The sequence below is a fragment of the Eurytemora carolleeae genome, unplaced genomic scaffold (genome assembly GCF_000591075.1).
Source record: "Eurytemora carolleeae unplaced genomic scaffold, Eaff_2.0 scaffold1437, whole genome shotgun sequence".
In the NCBI taxonomy this organism is placed as follows: domain Eukaryota; kingdom Metazoa; phylum Arthropoda; class Copepoda; order Calanoida; family Temoridae; genus Eurytemora; species Eurytemora carolleeae.
The window spans coordinates 60,998-79,529 of NW_019397401.1; the positions used below are offsets into that span (position 1 = coordinate 60,998).

Genomic DNA, 18,532 nt, shown 5'->3' on the forward strand with positions numbered 1-18,532 from the left:
GACATGTAAATTGTAACATGAAACATGAAGCATATAACATTTAATGTGTAACAAATTCCAATTAATGTTTCGAAACTTTTTATTAATTTCAGGTTTATTGCCCAAGTACCGATCAAGACAGAATAAATCATGAGGAAGAAAGAAAAAAGAAGAAATATTGGAAATGAAATGAATTCTAATTTTAAGTTAAATGTAATATTATTGTATCCCCCACTTCAAATTGTTTAATATTGTTGCAGAAGCAATCCTGCCTTACATACAGTATTATTTTTTATAATTATTTGGTTTTTTTTGTAGATATCAATCTGTACTTTACTGTTACTGTACTGTACTCAATTGTACTGTTTATCAGATAAAATGGATTTAATGAGAAGTCCGCATAGCTATTTGAAGACGATGAACAGCTTTAAAGGCAAGAGTAAAACCTTGATATGAATTATTTGATGGTTTTTGAATGACATGATGAAATGGTCTGAAGAAGGGATTAAACATGATGATCATGATTTAGATGAATCCCATGAATGGTCTGAAGGGGATAAACATGATGATAATGATATTATTGATGAAGTAACTGGAGATTATGATTACTGGCATTATATCTGTGACGGCACTGATGACAGGTATATTCTAAAATACATTTTGTAATATCAAGTGACCATCCATTTAAAAAAAAGACAATCCCGATTCACACCGGTACCCTTTAAATCTTTATCTGATCAATCATAATGTCGAAGTTGTTATCGTTTTCTAGCTTAAAGTGTTCAGTTTTTAGAAGTTCTCAATTGCTTTTAAAGCAGAAATCTACAGGTCACTTTACGAAGAAACTCCAATTGAAAATAATCTATGTTTAAAGTAAAAATTATGGATATATCATGCTCTCTTGATCAGGCAAAGCGGGGATTATAATTCTTTTACACATTTAGATATAAATGAAGTGGCAAAGCACATTTTACATATTAATACATCCTTTACAGGTTGGGGAAAAGTCCTCTAACCTGCGCATTATTTTTTATTAAAATTTTTTTTAATATCCACTATCCAGGGGTTGGGGATGTGGATACAGAACAGCGCAAACTATAATATCCTGGATACATTTCAATATAAACAAGGATATCCAGATCCCATCTTTAAGGTAAAACTCAAGATCAAAACAATAACTTTAATTTGTTATAAAACGTTTTCAAACTTTAAATGGAAGTCTGGGAATGCACTTTGTAGAAGTATATGTTAAAGGGACAGAAGTCGTAATTCCATTTAGTTAAGGATATGTCGATTAGAAATTGTCGAATTCACAACGGTACCATTTAAACTAACTAAGAAAAATGTTAGAAAGCTTTTCTTATTTAAAAGTGCTTGTCAAATGTCAATATTGTTTGCTATTTATTATTTTTTTAAATATTTTTATTTCATTTTAGGAAGATACAAGAGATATTGGTCAATATGGAAGATAAACCAGCAAGGTGGATTGTTTTATTTTTTCATTCAGCTTTAAACAGTTGTAACTGATAAAGCTTAGGGAGACAAGATAGTTGATATTTCAATTTTTCAGACTTAAGCTTTTAGGGGTTTGAATCGGAATGCCACTTGAAATTACCAGTNNAGGGTCCAACGATCACGAGAATGGATTGGTAGTGTTGAAGTTGGATTAGTCATAGGTACGTTCATATCAAATTGTACAGAGTGTCCCAATAAACATGGGAACTGAGTGACAACTCTATATCGTCTTTGTTCTACGCGGCCTTGTTTAGTACATTCACATCAAATAAACACGGGAATGAAGTGTTGACTTAATTGAGACAGAAAACTATACGTCTGAAGATTTTCAAAATGTGGTCTTCCACTTTTGCGCCTTCAAAATTGACGTAGTTATTGAGAAATTTGTCCAGATTCTAATTTATTAGAGATATTTAATGGAAGGTCACATTTTTAAGGTCAACAAATGGTACTATATTTTTTGATGCTATCTTTTACATTTATCCATTATTGGAAAGCAAAGATCGATTTTCAAGGCGTTTTTTAATTCCCATGTTTATTGGAAAACACTCTTGTAAATTTTAGGTTAGATTAATATCTTACTTTTTTAATCATATTTTTGCGAAGAATAAGCAAATCTTTTAATTTTTTATTATGCAATTGAATAAAAAGTTTTGGCTTTTCCAGAATAAATTCTGAGTTGAAGCAGTTTTCGCAGTGTCCTCTTTTTACACAAAAACTACAGGAGCTACGAGGTCACAAAGCCTTTCAAGCAGTTTCACATAAAATCGACTATTTCTAGATTAGACGTTTTCATTGATGCAAGTATAAAGATATTTATAGTTTACTTTTAGATTCTCTCTCTGATATTCCTGTGAAGATGGTTCATGTTAGGTTAGGGGCATATACTTCCTTTAAAAAATCAATCGCCCGACCCCCCCCCCCACACACCCTGGGCCCCTTTTGCAATATTTATTTCAGTTAAATGGTTTGTATCAAAACAAAAACTTATTTTATTCATTAATTGGGGAGTAAATGATTTTTGTCTGGAAATGAATAATTATCAAAGAAAGATGAAAATTTTTTGAGTTGATGTTCAATTTCCAATCTTAGAGTATCCAAATTATCCCCCCACCCCCCTTCCTCCGCCTCCGGTGGGATTAATTCTTGAAAATATATCCCCCTGTATAAGGTCTGGAGATGATCTAAAGAACATATTTCCTACTCTTCAACAACATTTCAGAACTAGAAGATGTCCTGTTATGATGGGAGGTTTGTTTTATTAATTTTTGTACTTTTGGCGGGTTTTTTTAAGGGGGCGCGGCCTTGATTTATACGGAATAATGGTTAAGTGTTTATATTTACTATTATTAAATTATTATGGTTGCAAAACTAAGACTAATTTTTATTTTAAAGGGAATGACCGGCATTGTATGGTAGTTGAACTTAGAATGTAAAGTATTGTGGAGAAATTTTTTCGGGTTCATTTGAGACATATCAAAGTTTTAATGATGTATAATTACTGAGTTTGAGCGCAAAGTTTTGAGAATCGATTCTTTTGAACTATTAAACAACGACGACAAAAAAATGTAACAAAAATTCTACAGTAAACTTATTAGATGTTTAGGAACAGGTTAAGAAATAGAAAATTAACTCCCATCATCGAAAATAAGCAATCTTTCAGTTATTAGTTTCTGTATCTCTCATTGTACACAAACATTTTCTGTAGATTTTCTTGAATTTTTATTGAAAAGACGACATTTGAAGAATTTGTAGAAATCTGCGAACAAATTCGTAAAGAATAAGAAATTCAATATAACGATGAAAAAGAACTAATTGATTCTAACATTGATTTTTAATCAAATTTCTATTGAGAAATATGTTCCGAAACATTTAATTAGTTTACTGTAGAATTTTTGATACATTCTTCGTCTTCGTTATTTAATAATTTAAAAAAATTGGTTTTCAAAACGTAACCAACCAATGGATGATTTTGAACGTCGACTTTGAGCTCAAACTCAGTAGTTATACATCATTAAAACGTTTTAAATGTCTCTAATAAATCCTAACAAATTTCTCCACAATACTACACTCTCTTCAGTTCAACTACCATTCATTGCCGGTCACCCCCTTTAAATTTAAAAAAAATTATAATTCCTAACTATAATTAACATATAATAATGAAGAATCCAGAAGGATAAGCAATCTTTTATTGTTGTTATTAAAAATATTATTGATATCTTCCTTACATAATAATTGTTTTGATATCTGTTTAACAGTATGAAAAATACTCATTTCGCTACAAAATACAATTTTTGGCATGAAGTCCAAAATAAAATGAATACATTTGGAGGCAAAATTATTTTATGTTACTAAGTATTTGGGTTCGATGGGTTTATTTTTTTTACGTTTGTTGAATATTAACAAATATATAAAATTAAAAATTTCCTTATGTTTGTCAGGTAATGAGGATTGTTCTTCCAAGGGTGTATTTGGTACTAAACTAGTAGGAGACAAGAAATATCTACTTATTGTGGACCCACACTATTTTAAGTAAGTATTTATACTTATCTCCAAGGGTGTATTTTTTAAAATTTACCCCCAAACCTTTTGCCGTTCTGTGCAAACATACTCAGATGTGGTTTTCAAAGTAACTGAATACTTGCCTCTAACTTCCTAAAATTTTAGGATCCTAGTATCTTTGCAACCTGGTGGTGTAAACCTTTCTTACTTTTATTATTGTATCTAGCATAGATTGAAATACGACGGACTACGACACCAGTTTGTAAATTCAAAACGACTAAATATTTCAAAAGGACTAAAGTACAAAACACCCAAAGTGTCAGAACACAATTTTTAAGTCGCAAAAAAAGGTACAAAACGCCCAGATTTTAGTTTAGGTATAGCAACATCAAAATGTTAAGATTAACTTTTCCGAGTTAAACAGTATTGTTTGGAATTGGAATCCACTAATATAATTTTAAAAATCCACAATATTTATAAAAACCATTACAATGTAAGTTGGGTTCCATTCCTGTACAATTCGTTAAATTAACTAGAGGATATAGTTATCAATTACATTTTTGGAAGTTTTCAATTTTTTTAAGATTTGGGGGCGATGTTTTAAGGTGTTTTGTACCCACTCAAAAATTTTATCCGTCTCAAAAAAAATGTTCTTTGTAAGAGAGAAACTTTGATGTAAGAGTCCTTTGCTATTTGCAAAAATATTATTAACTTGTAATAAAATAAAACTAAAATAATGAATGAATGTTATTCAGAGAAGCTGAGATGGAACATTCCCCCTCAGTTCTTATCAATCAAGGAAACACAACATTTTTTAGCAAAAATAAATTTAAAACTTATTTTTAACTTAGATAATGTATTTTAATTTTATAATACAAATAATAATGTTGGTGTATGCTAATCAGGTTGGATAAAATGGCGAGAGATAAATACTTTTATGGAATCATCTTTCTACAATCTTGCTCTGCCACAAGCTTGATCTTTTTCAAGCGGTTGAAACCTGAAATGGCGGACAAGATATATCCTGGCGAATGGAGAAAATGCCGGAGAAAAAAATTCTTTACAAACGGAGAAGAATTGATTTTTGACAAAGGATATTAAATCGATGATAATTGGTTAAGTTGCAGAAAAATAAGTTGCTTTGTCGGCGAAACCACTTCCGAAGTTTGCACTCCAATCCTATAAAATTGAATCCTTTTATGATGATTTTAATTAAATGCATATGTATGGAAGTAGGGCGTCTTTAAATGTCTATTTTGATTTGATTAGTAAATTTTTTAATCAAAAAACTTAATTCATAATTTTTCAGATTTTAAAATGTCAAGAAATTTAAGTAAACTTCTAAGACTACAAAGTCGAAGGTAGGAAATTAGAAAGGAGACTTGTAGACTTGGAGACTTGGAGACTTGGAGACTTGGAGACTTGGAGACTTGGAGACTTGGAGACTTGGAGACTTGGAGACTTGGAGACTTGGAGACTTGGAGACTTGTGGAGACGTGGAGACTTGGAGACTTGGAGACTTGGAGACTTGGAGATTTGCAGACTTGCAGACTTGCAGACTTGCAGACTTGTAGACTTGTAGACTTGTAGACTTGTAGACTTGTAGACTTAGAGCCTTGGAGCCGACTTATTTACTATTAAACTAATGGACAAATAAACGTGTGGACTAAAAGACTAATGGACAAACAGACTTGTAGACGAATAGACTAGGGAAATAAAACTATAAATGTGAGTATAAGAAGGAAAGAAGAAAAGGCTAAAAGTTAATTTTAAGATTTTTTATTATTTTTAGAATACCATTTAGAGCCTCTGCTAGTTCTATTCCTATTCTTTGCTCTAATCCATCCGGAATCCTTCAATCCGCTTTATATCAACAAACAAGGTCAGTATCTTATCTATCTTTATAATCTCTGTTTGTTTGTTTGGATGTCCGGTCATAACTCTTATGAACCTCTTGATCCGTTTTGTTTATGAACTATCATTTTAAAGTCGTTTTTCAGAACATTGAACCATTTAAAAAAGTTTTGTATCATTTCAATGTAGACAAGAGGAAAATTTATACATAATTACTGAACCACATTGTTATAGCTTGGTTCCTCTACTTTTGATTTTACACCTACAGGGAGAAAGGCAAAAGCATAGATTAATAAGAAAACAGATAGAACACTAGATGTCGTCTTTTCTAGATTTAGGTTTTTTTTTTGTTCACAATAACCCTGAGGCAGAAGCCCAAAGGAGTTACGAGCATATTGCGCAGAATTAAAAGACAGAGAGAGAGCATGCGCGTAATTCCTTTGGGCTTCTGCCTCAGGGTTATTGTGAACAAAAAAACCCTAAATCTTGAAAAGACGACATCTAGTGTATTTGGCTGCATTATAGAAATTTTAAAAAAATGTCTTCTGAAAAACTCTTTAAAAAGGAATTTATTTAAAGTAAAACATGTTAAATTGTAAAATAACTTACTTTAGATTGAACAGGTATTCAACATTTTATCATAATTTTACAAATTTAGATATTTGTCTGAAGATGTAAGCCAGGGAGGCGGAGAAGAGGGGGCGGAGGAGGCGGAGCAGTTAGTCATTGTAGAACGTCTTCCTTCGTTGCATATCATGACAATCGGCATTAATAGGTAGAGACACATCAATAATAACATATTAATGATCTTATTCTTTATAATCATTAATAGGTAGAGAGTAGACACATCAATAATAACTTATTAATCATCTTATTCTTTATAATCATTAATAGGTAGAGACACATATAACTTATTAATCATCTTATTCTTTATAATCATTAATAGGTAGAGACACATTAATAATAACTTATTAATCATGTTTTTCTTTATAATCATTAGAAAATAAATTATTAAAAATTACAAAAATTAGATTATGAAATATTAGATTATTCAGGGGAAGAAAGTTCCAAACTGGTCAAGACTTGACTCTGAGCGTATTAGAATTATCTTTAACAATATTTGTGCCCAAACTGTCAGGTTTGTGACTCAAGCACTGCTTGGAACTGTCGTCCCCTGAAATTATCAATAATTATAAGGAACTAAACTATGAATGATCATGAAAACTAAATTATCAATAATTATAAAAACTAAATTATCAATAATTATAAAAACTAAATTATCAATAATTATAAAAACTAAATTATCAATAATTATAAAAACTAAATTTTCAATAATCATAAAAACAAATTTGATTATTATTATAAAAATTAAGTTTTCACTAATTTCTAATAATGAAAAATGTTATGAAAAATAAATTAAAATGTTTTATTAGACCGAATAAACGAAACTGTGTTAATACTGAGACGGGAGAACTTTTGAAGAATGCTTTTCTTGAGTTTGAAGCTGATGAGGACATGTACTGTGCTGTACTTCATGGGATAGGTAATTGTACTTATTGTACTGTGTTGTACTTCTTGGGATAGGTAATTGCACTTTATTGCACTGTGTTGTACTTCTTGGGATAGATAATTGTACTTTATTGTACTGTGCTGTACTTCTTGGTATAGGTAATTGCACTTTATTGCACTGTGCTGTACTTCATTAGATTGGAGTTAAATTAGGGAAGGTTATGATAACAGCTATCTTCTTCGCAGATGACCTGCTCTTGCTACCAAGAACCCCTAAGAGAGGAATGAACAAGCTTCTTAGAATTGTTTCAAGATTCTGCATGGATATGCACATGAAGCTTGCAACCTCAAAGACTTACATCCTTACCAATGCCCCAAATGAGATTTCGTGGAAGGTAGATAACGTCACTATTGAGGAGATATTAGTGGCCAAGTATTTAGGGGTGACTATCCATGTGCGTGGTAGGTCTATGATAGGGGTGTATGAGAAGGACATGATCCGGAAGGCCACAAATTATGATTATGCAATCATGAACCTGTCAAGGGGTGTTCTTGATAGGGCCATGGTTGCCAAGAGACTCTGGGAGTCATGCGCCATCCCGTCAATTCTGTATTGTGTGGAGGCTGTGACTCTTAAGAAAGCTACTATTGTAGAGCTAGAAAGACTACAAGGCATGGTGGGTAGATTCATCTTGCAGATACCTCCCTCATCCTCTAAGGTTCTCTCCTGGATGGATGCGGGCCTCATGCCTATGACACACAGAATTCAGACCAGACAGGCTTTGTTCATCTGGAATATTCTGAAGTCCAAGTTCAATACCAATCTAATGGAGGTGTTACGGGAACTACTAGAATACCCTACAGACCCATGGGTGAAATCCTGGGTGGAGATCCAGAGGGATGTCAGGACCATTGCAACGTTTTCAAGCAAGAAGGAGCTGCAGAAAGCAATGTCAGATAGAGCTGTGAGCTTTGTTGTATCAACCAAAAGGGGTCATTCCTCTGTTGTTGCAGCCTCCCAGCCATGGAAGTGGTTCCGACTTCAAGGTTTTGTGAATGACTCCAGGGCGAGTAAGACTTTGTGCAGGGTTCGAGCTGGTAACACAGAATTAGGTAACAGGTACAAGGACAGGTACGGCTGTACCCACGCTTTTTGCCCATGGTGTCTCTCTAATGGTGTCCGTGCCAGGCTGGTAGAGTCTCACGTGGTCCTTATTTGCCCATGTGTGGCGGCACAGCGTAGGGATTTTGGGATAGCTGATTACCACTCAAATTCTGTTGTACATGGTAAGAAACCTTTTTGGCAGATTCTCAGAGCTTATCTTGGGGGGGATGGGTCGGACCAAGTAATCCTACTTGAAAGGGGGAGGAAAATGGCAGTGTTATTGGAGTCCTGGCTGGTAGCAAGCCATGTAGGTCAGCTGTAGGTCCTCAGCTTTCCAGGTGGGGTTTTTGTCAAACAATCATATATTTAATCAATTAACTAATAATAAATTAATAAACTTTTTAACAACTTCATACTGGGGTAGTACCGAGATGGACTACTCCAGGGGACTGTTAGTGTGCAGTTGGGCGGTGGCTTAAGTCATTGGTCTGTACTTCGACAGTTGGCCACACTAGACAGTGTGTCACCAATTGGTACATTAATAGCCAGTGTGGCTATTTTTAATGAGGTCTCAGCCCTGACTTCTACGGAATGATGGTTGATTGTTTGTTTGTTTGTTTGTTTGTTTATGGCTAATTGTACTGTATTGTACAGTGCTGTACTCAATGATACTAATGTGTACTGTATGATACTTATGTACTCTTTAAAGATGTTTTCATGTTTTCATTTAATTGTGTAAAGCAATCATTTAATTTCATAAATCTTTCAATCCCTTTTACTATTATTACAGGGTTGTCCACAAAGAATGGGACTTCAGAGACAACTTTATTGAATTTATTTAGTTTTGTTTCTAGCAATCTTGGCCCTCTGTAGTTGTAAAAAAGTGTCATATTCTATGCCAAATCATCTAGTGTGGCATTACAAGGCAAAGAATAAATACAACCTTTGGGTCGTATTATTTAAAGAGTTTTAGGTCGTCATTAAAGATTCATTCTTTGTGGGTAACTCTGTACGCATTCAGGTGGAAGTTTCTGTGCTGGGTATGATCTAGAAGAACTGTCCGATCTTCAAGATGGAATTGCAAATAAAGTGGCAGAAATACTAATGGACCAGGGACCAATGGTAGGATATATTAAATACTGATGGACCAGGGACCAACGGTAGGATATATTAAATACTGATGGACCAAGGACCAATGGTAGGATTAATTAAATACTGATGGACCAGGGACCAATGGTAGGATTTATTAAATACTGATGGACCAGGGACCAATGGTAGGATTTATTAAATACTGATGGACCAGGACCAATGGTAGGATTTATACTGATGGACCAGGGACCAATGGTAGGATTTATTAAATACTGATGGACCAGGACCAATGGTAGGATTTATTAAATACTGATGGACCAGGACCAATGGTAGGATTTATTAAATACTGATGAACCAGGGACCAATGGTAGGATTTATTAAATACTCATGGACCAGGGACCAATGGTAGGATATATTAAATACTGATGGACCAGGGACCAATGGTAGGATATATTGAATACTGATGGACCAAGAACCAATGGTAGGATTAATTAAATACTGATGGACCAGGACCAATGGTAGGATTTATTAAATACTGATGGACCAGGGACGGATGGTAGGGTTCATTAAATACTGATGGACCAGGGACCAATGGTAGGGTTTATTAAATACTGATGGACCAGGGACCAATGGTAGGGTTCATTAAATACTGATGGACCAGGGACCAATGGTAGGGTTTATTAAATATTCATGGACCAGTGACCGATGGTAGGGTTCATTAAATACTGATGGACCAGGGACAATGCAATGGTCTAAATGAGATGGGGTTGACCCAATTTACTGTTTACTTCTAGCATTTAACAAAGATGGCATTGATGAAACTGTTAAGTAAACCGGAAATAGATTAATAGACCACATGTTTAGGGTCCAACTAAGATGGCGTTGACTAAACCGGAAATAGATTTACAGACCACGTGTTTAGGGTCCAACCAAGATGGCGTTGACTAAACCGGAAATAGATTAACAGACCACATGTTTAGGGTCCAGCCAAGATGGCGTTGACTAAACCGGAAATAGATTAATAGACCACGTGTTTAGGGTCCAACTAAGATGGCGTTGACTAAACCGGAAATAGATTAACAGACCACATGTTTAGGGTCCAACCAAGATGGCGTTGACTAAACCGGAGATAGATTAATAGACCACATGTTTAGGGTCCAACTAAGATGGCGTTGACTAAACCGGAAATATATTAACAGACCACGTGTTTGGGGTCCAACCAAGATGGCGTTGACTAAACCGGAAATAGATTAACAGACCACATGTTTAGGGTCCAACCAAGATGGCGTTGACTAAACCGGAAATATATTAACAGACCACGTGTTTGGGGTCCAACCAAGATGGCGTTGACTAAACCGGAAATATATTAACAGACCACGTGTTTAGGGTCCAACCAAGATGGCGTTGACTAAACCGGAAATAGATTAACAGACCACATGTTTAGGGTCCAACCAAGATGGCGTTGACTAAACCGGAAATAGATTAACAGACCACATGTTTAGGGTCCAACTAAGATTGCGTTGACTAAACCGGAAATAGATTAACAGACCACATGCTTAGGGTCCAACCAAGATGGCGTTGACTAAACCGGAAATAGATTAACAGACCACATGTTTAGGGTCCAACTAAGATTGCGTTGACTAAACCGGAAATAGATTAACAGACCACATGCTTAGGGTCCAACCAAGATGGCGTTGACTAAACCGGAAATAGATTAACAGACCACGTGTTTAGGGTCCAACCAAGATGGCGTTGACTAAACCGGAAATAGATTAACAGACCACGTGTTTAGGGACCAACCAAGATGGCGTTGACTAAACCGGTTATAGCAGCTGTGGATGGATATTGTGTAGCAGGGGGGCTAGAACTCGCCATAATGTGTGATCTAAGGTTGAATATTTTGTTATATTAAATTTAAAAAGATTTTTAAAGTTTTGAATGATTGCTTCTAATAGTAATAATAAATATGATAATTATAATAATGATGGTAATAGTAATAATAATAATGATACTGAAGGGTTGTAGAGGAGAACGCTAAACTAGGATTTTTAAACAGAAGATTCGGAGTTCCTCTCATAGATGGTGGAACCGTCAGGTAAATAATATAGGACTGTGTCTTAAGAAGAGAAACTTCGCGTTTTTCGCTTTTTTTTAACGTAAAAATATTTTTTATGATTTATAAACGATCGTTCTGAAAAGTAGCCGTTTGATAATTTTCAAAACAATTAACTAAAAGTTCGTTTTCCGTTTTAAAACGAAAACTTTTTTTTCAATTCCAAATCTTAAAAAGTGACATTTTCTCCAGCCAAATATTCTTGTAAAGCTAGGGGATGGAGGAATTGTCCTGTTTGATGAGGGGGGGGGGGTCCCTGCCTTCATTTTTAGTTTAAATCTTCCAATTTTTTGGCTGCAAGCCAAATTTGTGTTCGAATTTCCTCAAATAAAATTGAATTGAATTTTTAATGACCTCAATGACCTCTAATGAACCCAACAAATAGAAAATGTTTCAATTATGGCTTTATGCATGTCAAACGAAAGCTAGGAACCCAGGAAATACAGTAGAAGCAACGAATCTAGTCTTTGACCCTCTAATGACCTATAACGACCTCTAATGACCTAAAATTACCTCCAAAATGAAAATGTTTAAACTATGGCTTTTTGCATATCAAACGAAAGCTAGGAACCCAGGAAATACAGTAGCAGCAACAAATCCAGCGTTTGACCTTCCAATGACCTCTATGTTTTTGTTATTGTGTTATATAAAAAATACATAAATATAGATATTTTTAGGATGCTTTAGACGTAATTTCAAGTGATCCTTTATTTAAAAGAGAGGCATGTCCGATTCAAAATGTTACTATTTAAAGGGACTGTAAGCCTTCAACTGATCCTCCATGGAAAGATGACAATGGCCGATTTACAACGGTACCCTTGAAACCTTAATCTAATCAAAAATGTGGAAGATACAATAGATACAATAGATTTCCTGACTCAAAAAGTATTTAATTCTGATCATTTGACCCAAACCCAGATGAAGAATTCTTGGTTTTCTATCAGAAAATTTGGTATTTATGGGTTTCGGGTTTCTACAGGTGAAACAAAGTAAGAAGTCAACATAATTTAACTAAAAAAACCAAAGATATCTTTCTCATTGTTGCTTGATAAAGGTTTTAGGGCGCCGTTAAGGTGAAGGCCGTTTATTTGAAGGGTTACTTGTAATCAAATCTACATTTCCTTTAAACTCATGTTTCAGACTTCCTCAAATAATCGGATTCGGGAGAGCTATGGATCTTATTCTCACAGGACGGTTAATTGAACCAAGGGTAAATATATTCTTTATGTTAAAGGTATTGTTCACAAGTTAGATCTGTACTGTTCAAAACAATTTTATAAAAATTAGCGTGTTTAAATACCATTTTCCTATTTTGTCAAGAACAACCTCATGAACCGCCTCTGAAAGTCAAATGAAAAATTTGAAAAAGAAAGATTAACTGTTTGCTCTCTCTATATACCGTAATTGTACTGCAAGAAGTTCATTGTACTAAACTTGTTTCCGTTCAACTTTAAGAAACTAAATGTAGCAATATATCCATTTAGCAAATAAGGACTGATCAGTGATAGCTAATTCTAACAGAGTATTAGATTGGTCGAACACAACAGTAGGATATATTCTAACAGATACTTCATTGTTATTTCCTAGGAAGCTTTAGACTGGGGTCTAGCTAATCGGGTTGTTAGTACTGGAACAGGTATAAGTAATCTTAAAGCCATGTTGATAACGATAATAAGGATAAAAGTAATAATAATATTGATAATTGTGATAATATTTCTGAAAATATAGATTAAAATGAAAGTTATCATATATCAAATATTTTGTATAGAGTTGATGAATTTATTGTTATTATTTTCTAGGTCTAAAACAGACTGTAAACCTAGATTTGATGAATTTATTGTTATTATTTTCTAGGTCTAAAACAGACTGTAAACCTAGATTCAAGTTTTATATTAGATTTACAACAATATCCTTTACATTTCTTATCTGAGTAACAATGATGAAGATCTCGCCGTTTTCTCATGTCAATGTAAAAAATGATTAAATTCTGTCCATTTCTTACTTTGCCTCTGATGCATAGAAGCACAAGTTAATTTTGGAAATAATAAAAAACAGTGTTTTTTTCGTTATTTCGGCTCAGAAGAAGGTTTAAAGGGTACCTATGTGAATTGGGCATGCAGTTAAATCAAGGTCGCTTGAATTTCGTCGACTGTCCCTGTAAAAGTCAGAAATGGGTTAATTTAATTATTTTTCCTCAGTGTTTGGTCAAGCTGTGAACCTGGCGAAGGAAATCGTCAAGTTTCCCCAGGAGTGCTTGAAGGTGGATAGAGCCTCAGCATACAACTCTACATTCAGGTTAATTAGTAATAATGATGATAATGATAATAATAATAATAATGATAATGATGATAATAATGATAATATTGATAATAAAATAATAATGATTATAATGATAATAATGATAGTATTGATAATAATGATAGTATTGATAATAATGATAGTATTGATAATAATAATAATCATAATTATTATACTGATAATATTGATGATGATGATGATGATAATGATGTTAGTGATGATAATGATAATAATAATAATAGTAATAATAATGATAATGATAATGATAATGATAATGATAATAATAATAATGATAATAATGAGAGAGTGTGCTGCCTGTTTTAAGGCAGCCCAGCCCACCTTGACTCTTGCCTGTTCCTTCACACTTTGTTTAATTAAAACATGCCAGTGACGCCCTGCCAACCGTTATGGTGGTGTGTTTAGATGAGAGCTTAACCCTGACTCCCACGGGATGATGGTTGACTATTTTATTTAATAATTATAATAATAATTTTCCCTTCAAGTACAGAAAATTAATCATCAAATCTTATTTATCTCCTGTTTTATGAAGTCGATCCAATTTCGAGGACTCTATGGAGTACGAATCCCTAAATGCTGCGAGTGTTCTAACTACTGAGGCAGTTTCAGGTACAGATGAATATAAGTCGTCCTCAATCTACGCGGCATTTATTGTAAATTAAAACATAAGAGATTTGTGACAAGATTTTAAAATTACCTAAATCATATGAATTTCATGCTTTTTTCTATAAGTGACGGAAAATTTTAATATTTCATAAAATAGCTGGGCGGTAAGGGCCCTTCATGGCACTCTATTAGGGTTTCCAGCGTAAAGGATTAATCGTTTCGCGAAAAAAAAATTTGCCGATATTTTCGCATTTTTTGTATTTTGTTCGCTGGAAAAAAAATGCGAACATTTTCGCTTTTTTCGCGAAATTTTGCTTTAATCGCGAAAAATAAATGCGTAAATTTTGGTGGGGGAAAATGAGAAAATTTTGCGAAGTACGGAAGAGAAATTATTACTTATGATATGATAAAACTCTCTAGTGCTGAGCTCTCAGAGCAGATAATTCCACAGTCTTGTTTGTGCAATTAATTGTTGCAGCTACAACGCATGGTTTTTTTCGCGAAATTTCGCGTAAAGTATTTTCGCCAAATTTCGTATTTATTTCGCATAATTCATTTTCGCGAAAAAATGCGAAATTTCGCGAAAAAGTTTGTAAAGTAAAATTGGAACGAAAAATTTCTATGCAGTATTTACTATTTATGTTAGGTTTTTATTTGTTGCTTTCACCAGCGATAATGTGTACATGATTTAACATAATTAGGAGATTTTCCTCTTTTTATAAAAAGTGACTTCCAAAGTGTTTAACAAAATTTTAAAACATCTCAGAATGTCAGATAATGAAGCCTCTACAAAATTCGTACCGGTCGGTCCCTATCCTCGTACTGTACTGGGATTAATTCCGCCTCATGATAGGCTAAATTTAAATTTTTTATTTAAAAAACGACTTTTAAAGTCGCCGAATCCGCCTGGCTTGTCCTATAACTGGGATTTACATGTATCAAGATGGCAGTGCCTACAAATCAAAAAGAGCTCAACAAATATTTTAATTATTTAATATCTTTTTAAATTGGTTTGAAATTTAAACATTTTAAAAATTTTCCAGGAGCTAAAAAGTTTGCTGCAGGGTTGGGCCGAGGAGGAAAATTTAATGTACATGATGGTAGGATTTTAAATATTATTTTCTTATCAAAATTCAGAAAAGAAAATGTTGTTTCCTCTGTTTTTCTATTGGATAATTTGTCGATGATATAGATAAAGATATGGGATAAAATATCAAGTTACCCTCCATACAGTGGCATGTCGGATTTACAATGGTAACCTTTAAACCTTTGTCTGATTATGGATAATGGAGATATCCTAGTTTTACCAGCTAAACATTGCTCTGTGAATGTGAATTGCAGAAAGATAACGACGAAAATTGTCTAAATTTTAAAACTTCTAAATAAACAAATACCCAGATCTTTCTCATTGTTACTCAGATAACGGTTTCGATGCTACCGTACTGTTGTGAATCAGACATTCCACTCTGTAAATGGAGGGTCACTTTGTTTACGCCTACAGAGTACAGAACCTATACAATTAGAATGTAAAAGTAGGATTTATATTTTTAGTAAGTTCCAAAACAGACTGGCAAATTGAACTAGAGGAAATGAAGAAGAAAAAGAAAGAGGAAGAGAAAAAATAAAAAAATAATACAGTTTAAAAATTATATTTAACCATTATTATCAATGTCAAGTCAAACATAATCTTTGAAACAAAATACTTTAATTTAAATTTCTTTTTGGAGAAAAATTAGATTTTTACTAAATTTCAGTTTCATTATAAATTGTATGTATGCCTAAATCAAAGCCATTCGTGCAATCAAACAATATAGCTTAACAAAAATGTTGTTACATTTCAAACCATGATAAATTTTTTATTGAAAAGCCAGGAACTAAAGATAATAAAATATTTAAAAAAAAGAAGAAAGTTACAAAATAAAAATATTTTTTACAGAACTAAAATGGTTCCTCCACTGTACGCAGATCTTGGTAAACAAACCAGAGATGTATTCGGGAAGGTCGGTTCAAACAGTACATAACTAGAGTTCAAATAGTACAGAACTAGAGTTCAAACAGTACATAACTAGAGTTCAAACAGTACAAAACTAGAGTTCAAACAGTACATAACTAGAGTTCAAACAGTACATAACTATAGTTCAAACAGTACATAACTAGAGTTTAAACAGAACATAACTAGACTTCAAACAGTAAATAAATAGACTTCAAACAGTACATAACTAGAGATCAAACAGTACATATCTAGAGTTCAAACACTACATAACTAGAGTTCAAACAGTATATAACTAGAGTTCAAACAGTACATAACTAGAGTTCAAACTGTACATAACTAGAGTTCAAACTGTACATAACTAGAATTCAAACAGTACATAACTAGAGTTCAAACAGTACATAACTAGAGTTCAAACAGTACATAACTAGAGTTCAAACAGTACATAACTAGAGTTCAAACAGTACATAACTAGAGTTCAAACAGTACATAACGAGAGTTCAAACAAAACATAACTAGAGTTCTATCAGTACATAACTAGAGTTCTAACAGTACATAACTAGAGTTCAAACAGTACATAACTAGAGTTCTAACAGTACATAACTAGACTTCAAACAGTACATAACGAGAGTTCAAACAGTACATAACTAGAGTTCAAACAGTACATAACTAGAGTTCTAACAGTACATAACTAGACTTCAAACAGTACATAACTAGAGTTCAAACAGTACATAACTAGAGTTCAAACATGAAATCAAAAAATTAAATCTGACTTTATTTCTAATATATGTTTTGTCAAGGGATTCCATTTTGGTTTGGTAAAGTTGGACGTGAAGACTAGAACAAGTTCAGGACTTGAATTCATCTCATCAGGAATATCTAACAAGGAGTCAGGCAAGGTGAGAATTATATATATTTAAAGGGACTGTACATGTATTTTCATGTAACCCTACATTTTAAGGATTTTCAACGGAACCCTTTAAAATTCTGTATAAGTAACAGTATGGAGGATATTGTTGTTATTTTTTATTTGTCGAATTCTGCCAGTTTCATTCATTACCGCTGTAGCTTAAATCCGAAAGTCACTTTTAAAGGGAAGCCTTGATCAAATAAAGATCAGATAAGATCAATCATGTTCTTTGAACATTGATTATTTTCAAATTTAATTTACAAATTACCTTGCGTATTTCTGCTTCAGAAATAATAGAGTAAATAATCAGAATATAACACTTTTCCAGCAATAAAACCGACAATCATCAAAGTTTAAAGGGTGCCGTTGTGAATTGGGCATGGAGGGTCCCTTGAAATTACGTTTACAGTCCCTTTAAGATTTGTTTGTTTGTCTAGGTGTCTGGTAGTTTTGAAGGGAAGTATGAGTTGAAAGATTATAAAGCATTAATCTCAACTAAATGGAGTACTTCCAATATACTCGCTTCAAAGTTTGAATTTCAGGTTAGTGTTTTATTATAGGGTTTGGTTTTTGTCTGTTTTTGTTGTTATTCGCTTTTTTTTATAGTTTGCCTTTTTCCATAAAAAAAATTGTGATTTTTTTGTCATATCTCTTTTCATTATTTATGAATTTTTATGAATTTTTGGAACACAATTGAAAATAAACATTTTCCCATCAATTTTTAAAGAATTTAATTTTTTCAAAAAATATTGGTGTCTAAAATATTTTGTTCAATGTTCCAAAAATACTTTTAAATTTTTTTTGTCCTAATTAAATGTTTTTATACATAAAATGTACACATAAAATTTTTGCAAACAAAAATTTGTAAAATTTTGTGCAAAAATCTCTATCCCGGTTTTTTTACTCAACCTGTATTGTCTTTTTTTATAAATATTGCCTCTTACTTCTCTAGATTTTTTCTGTTTTTTTTGCCTATTTTTTAACTTGTTTGAACTTCAGGACTTGTTAATGAACGGGTTGAAAATTACGATGGATACAACGCTA

At 33.1% G+C, this 18,532-nt stretch overlaps 4 protein-coding genes across 4 annotated transcripts in view; all 4 read left to right on the top strand.

Annotated features, from left to right (window-relative positions):
• LOC111714096 (mediator of RNA polymerase II transcription subunit 23-like) overlaps positions 1-141 on the top strand; it is a 35,276-nt gene extending 35,135 nt beyond the window's left edge. Inside the window, exon 39 of the mRNA XM_023489135.1 lies at positions 93-141. Within this exon, the coding sequence (XP_023344903.1) occupies positions 93-126 (34 nt within the window). The 3' untranslated portion in view covers positions 127-141. The remainder of the gene's footprint in view (positions 1-92) is intronic.
• LOC111714100 (probable Ufm1-specific protease) lies at positions 137-5,306 on the top strand. The gene is made up of 10 exons (XM_023489140.1): positions 137-412; positions 509-620; positions 1,043-1,132; positions 1,416-1,467; positions 1,598-1,655; positions 2,328-2,367; positions 2,666-2,745; positions 3,936-4,026; positions 4,752-4,795; positions 4,902-5,306. Exons 1-10 carry the CDS (start codon positions 358-360, stop codon positions 4,973-4,975), a joined length of 696 nt encoding a protein of 231 aa, XP_023344908.1. The 5' UTR covers positions 137-357; the 3' UTR covers positions 4,976-5,306.
• On the top strand, positions 5,279-16,455 carry LOC111714093 (probable enoyl-CoA hydratase echA8). Its single transcript, XM_023489132.1, has 13 exons — positions 5,279-5,357; positions 5,789-5,878; positions 6,509-6,625; positions 7,284-7,393; positions 9,486-9,586; positions 11,346-11,443; positions 11,571-11,648; positions 12,807-12,876; positions 13,254-13,302; positions 13,865-13,961; positions 14,515-14,591; positions 15,632-15,688; positions 16,140-16,455. The coding sequence occupies exons 1-13, from the start codon at positions 5,314-5,316 to the stop codon at positions 16,211-16,213; spliced, it is 1,062 nt and encodes a 353-aa protein (XP_023344900.1). The 5' UTR covers positions 5,279-5,313; the 3' UTR covers positions 16,214-16,455.
• Positions 16,456-16,481: 26 nt separating this feature from the next.
• Positions 16,482-18,504, top strand: LOC111714095 (voltage-dependent anion-selective channel protein 2; the record flags this gene model as incomplete). Its single annotated transcript, XM_023489134.1, is given in 4 exon segments — positions 16,482-16,588; positions 17,379-17,477; positions 17,926-18,030; positions 18,488-18,504. Coding segments are annotated over 4 exon segments (278 nt in total), but the record flags the coding sequence as incomplete, so codon positions are not given.
• Positions 18,505-18,532: the final 28 nt, after the last annotated feature.

Coding starts and splice junctions, on each gene's coding strand:
- LOC111714093 (XM_023489132.1), top strand. CDS start 5,314: ATGTCAAGAAATTTAAGTAAACTTCTAAGACTACAAAGTCGAAG. Junction 5,358..5,788: donor CTAAGACTACAAAGTCGAAG/GTAGGAAATTAG, acceptor TATTATTTTTAG/AATACCATTTAGAGCCTCTG. Junction 5,879..6,508: donor GCTTTATATCAACAAACAAG/GTCAGTATCTTA, acceptor TTACAAATTTAG/ATATTTGTCTGAAGATGTAA.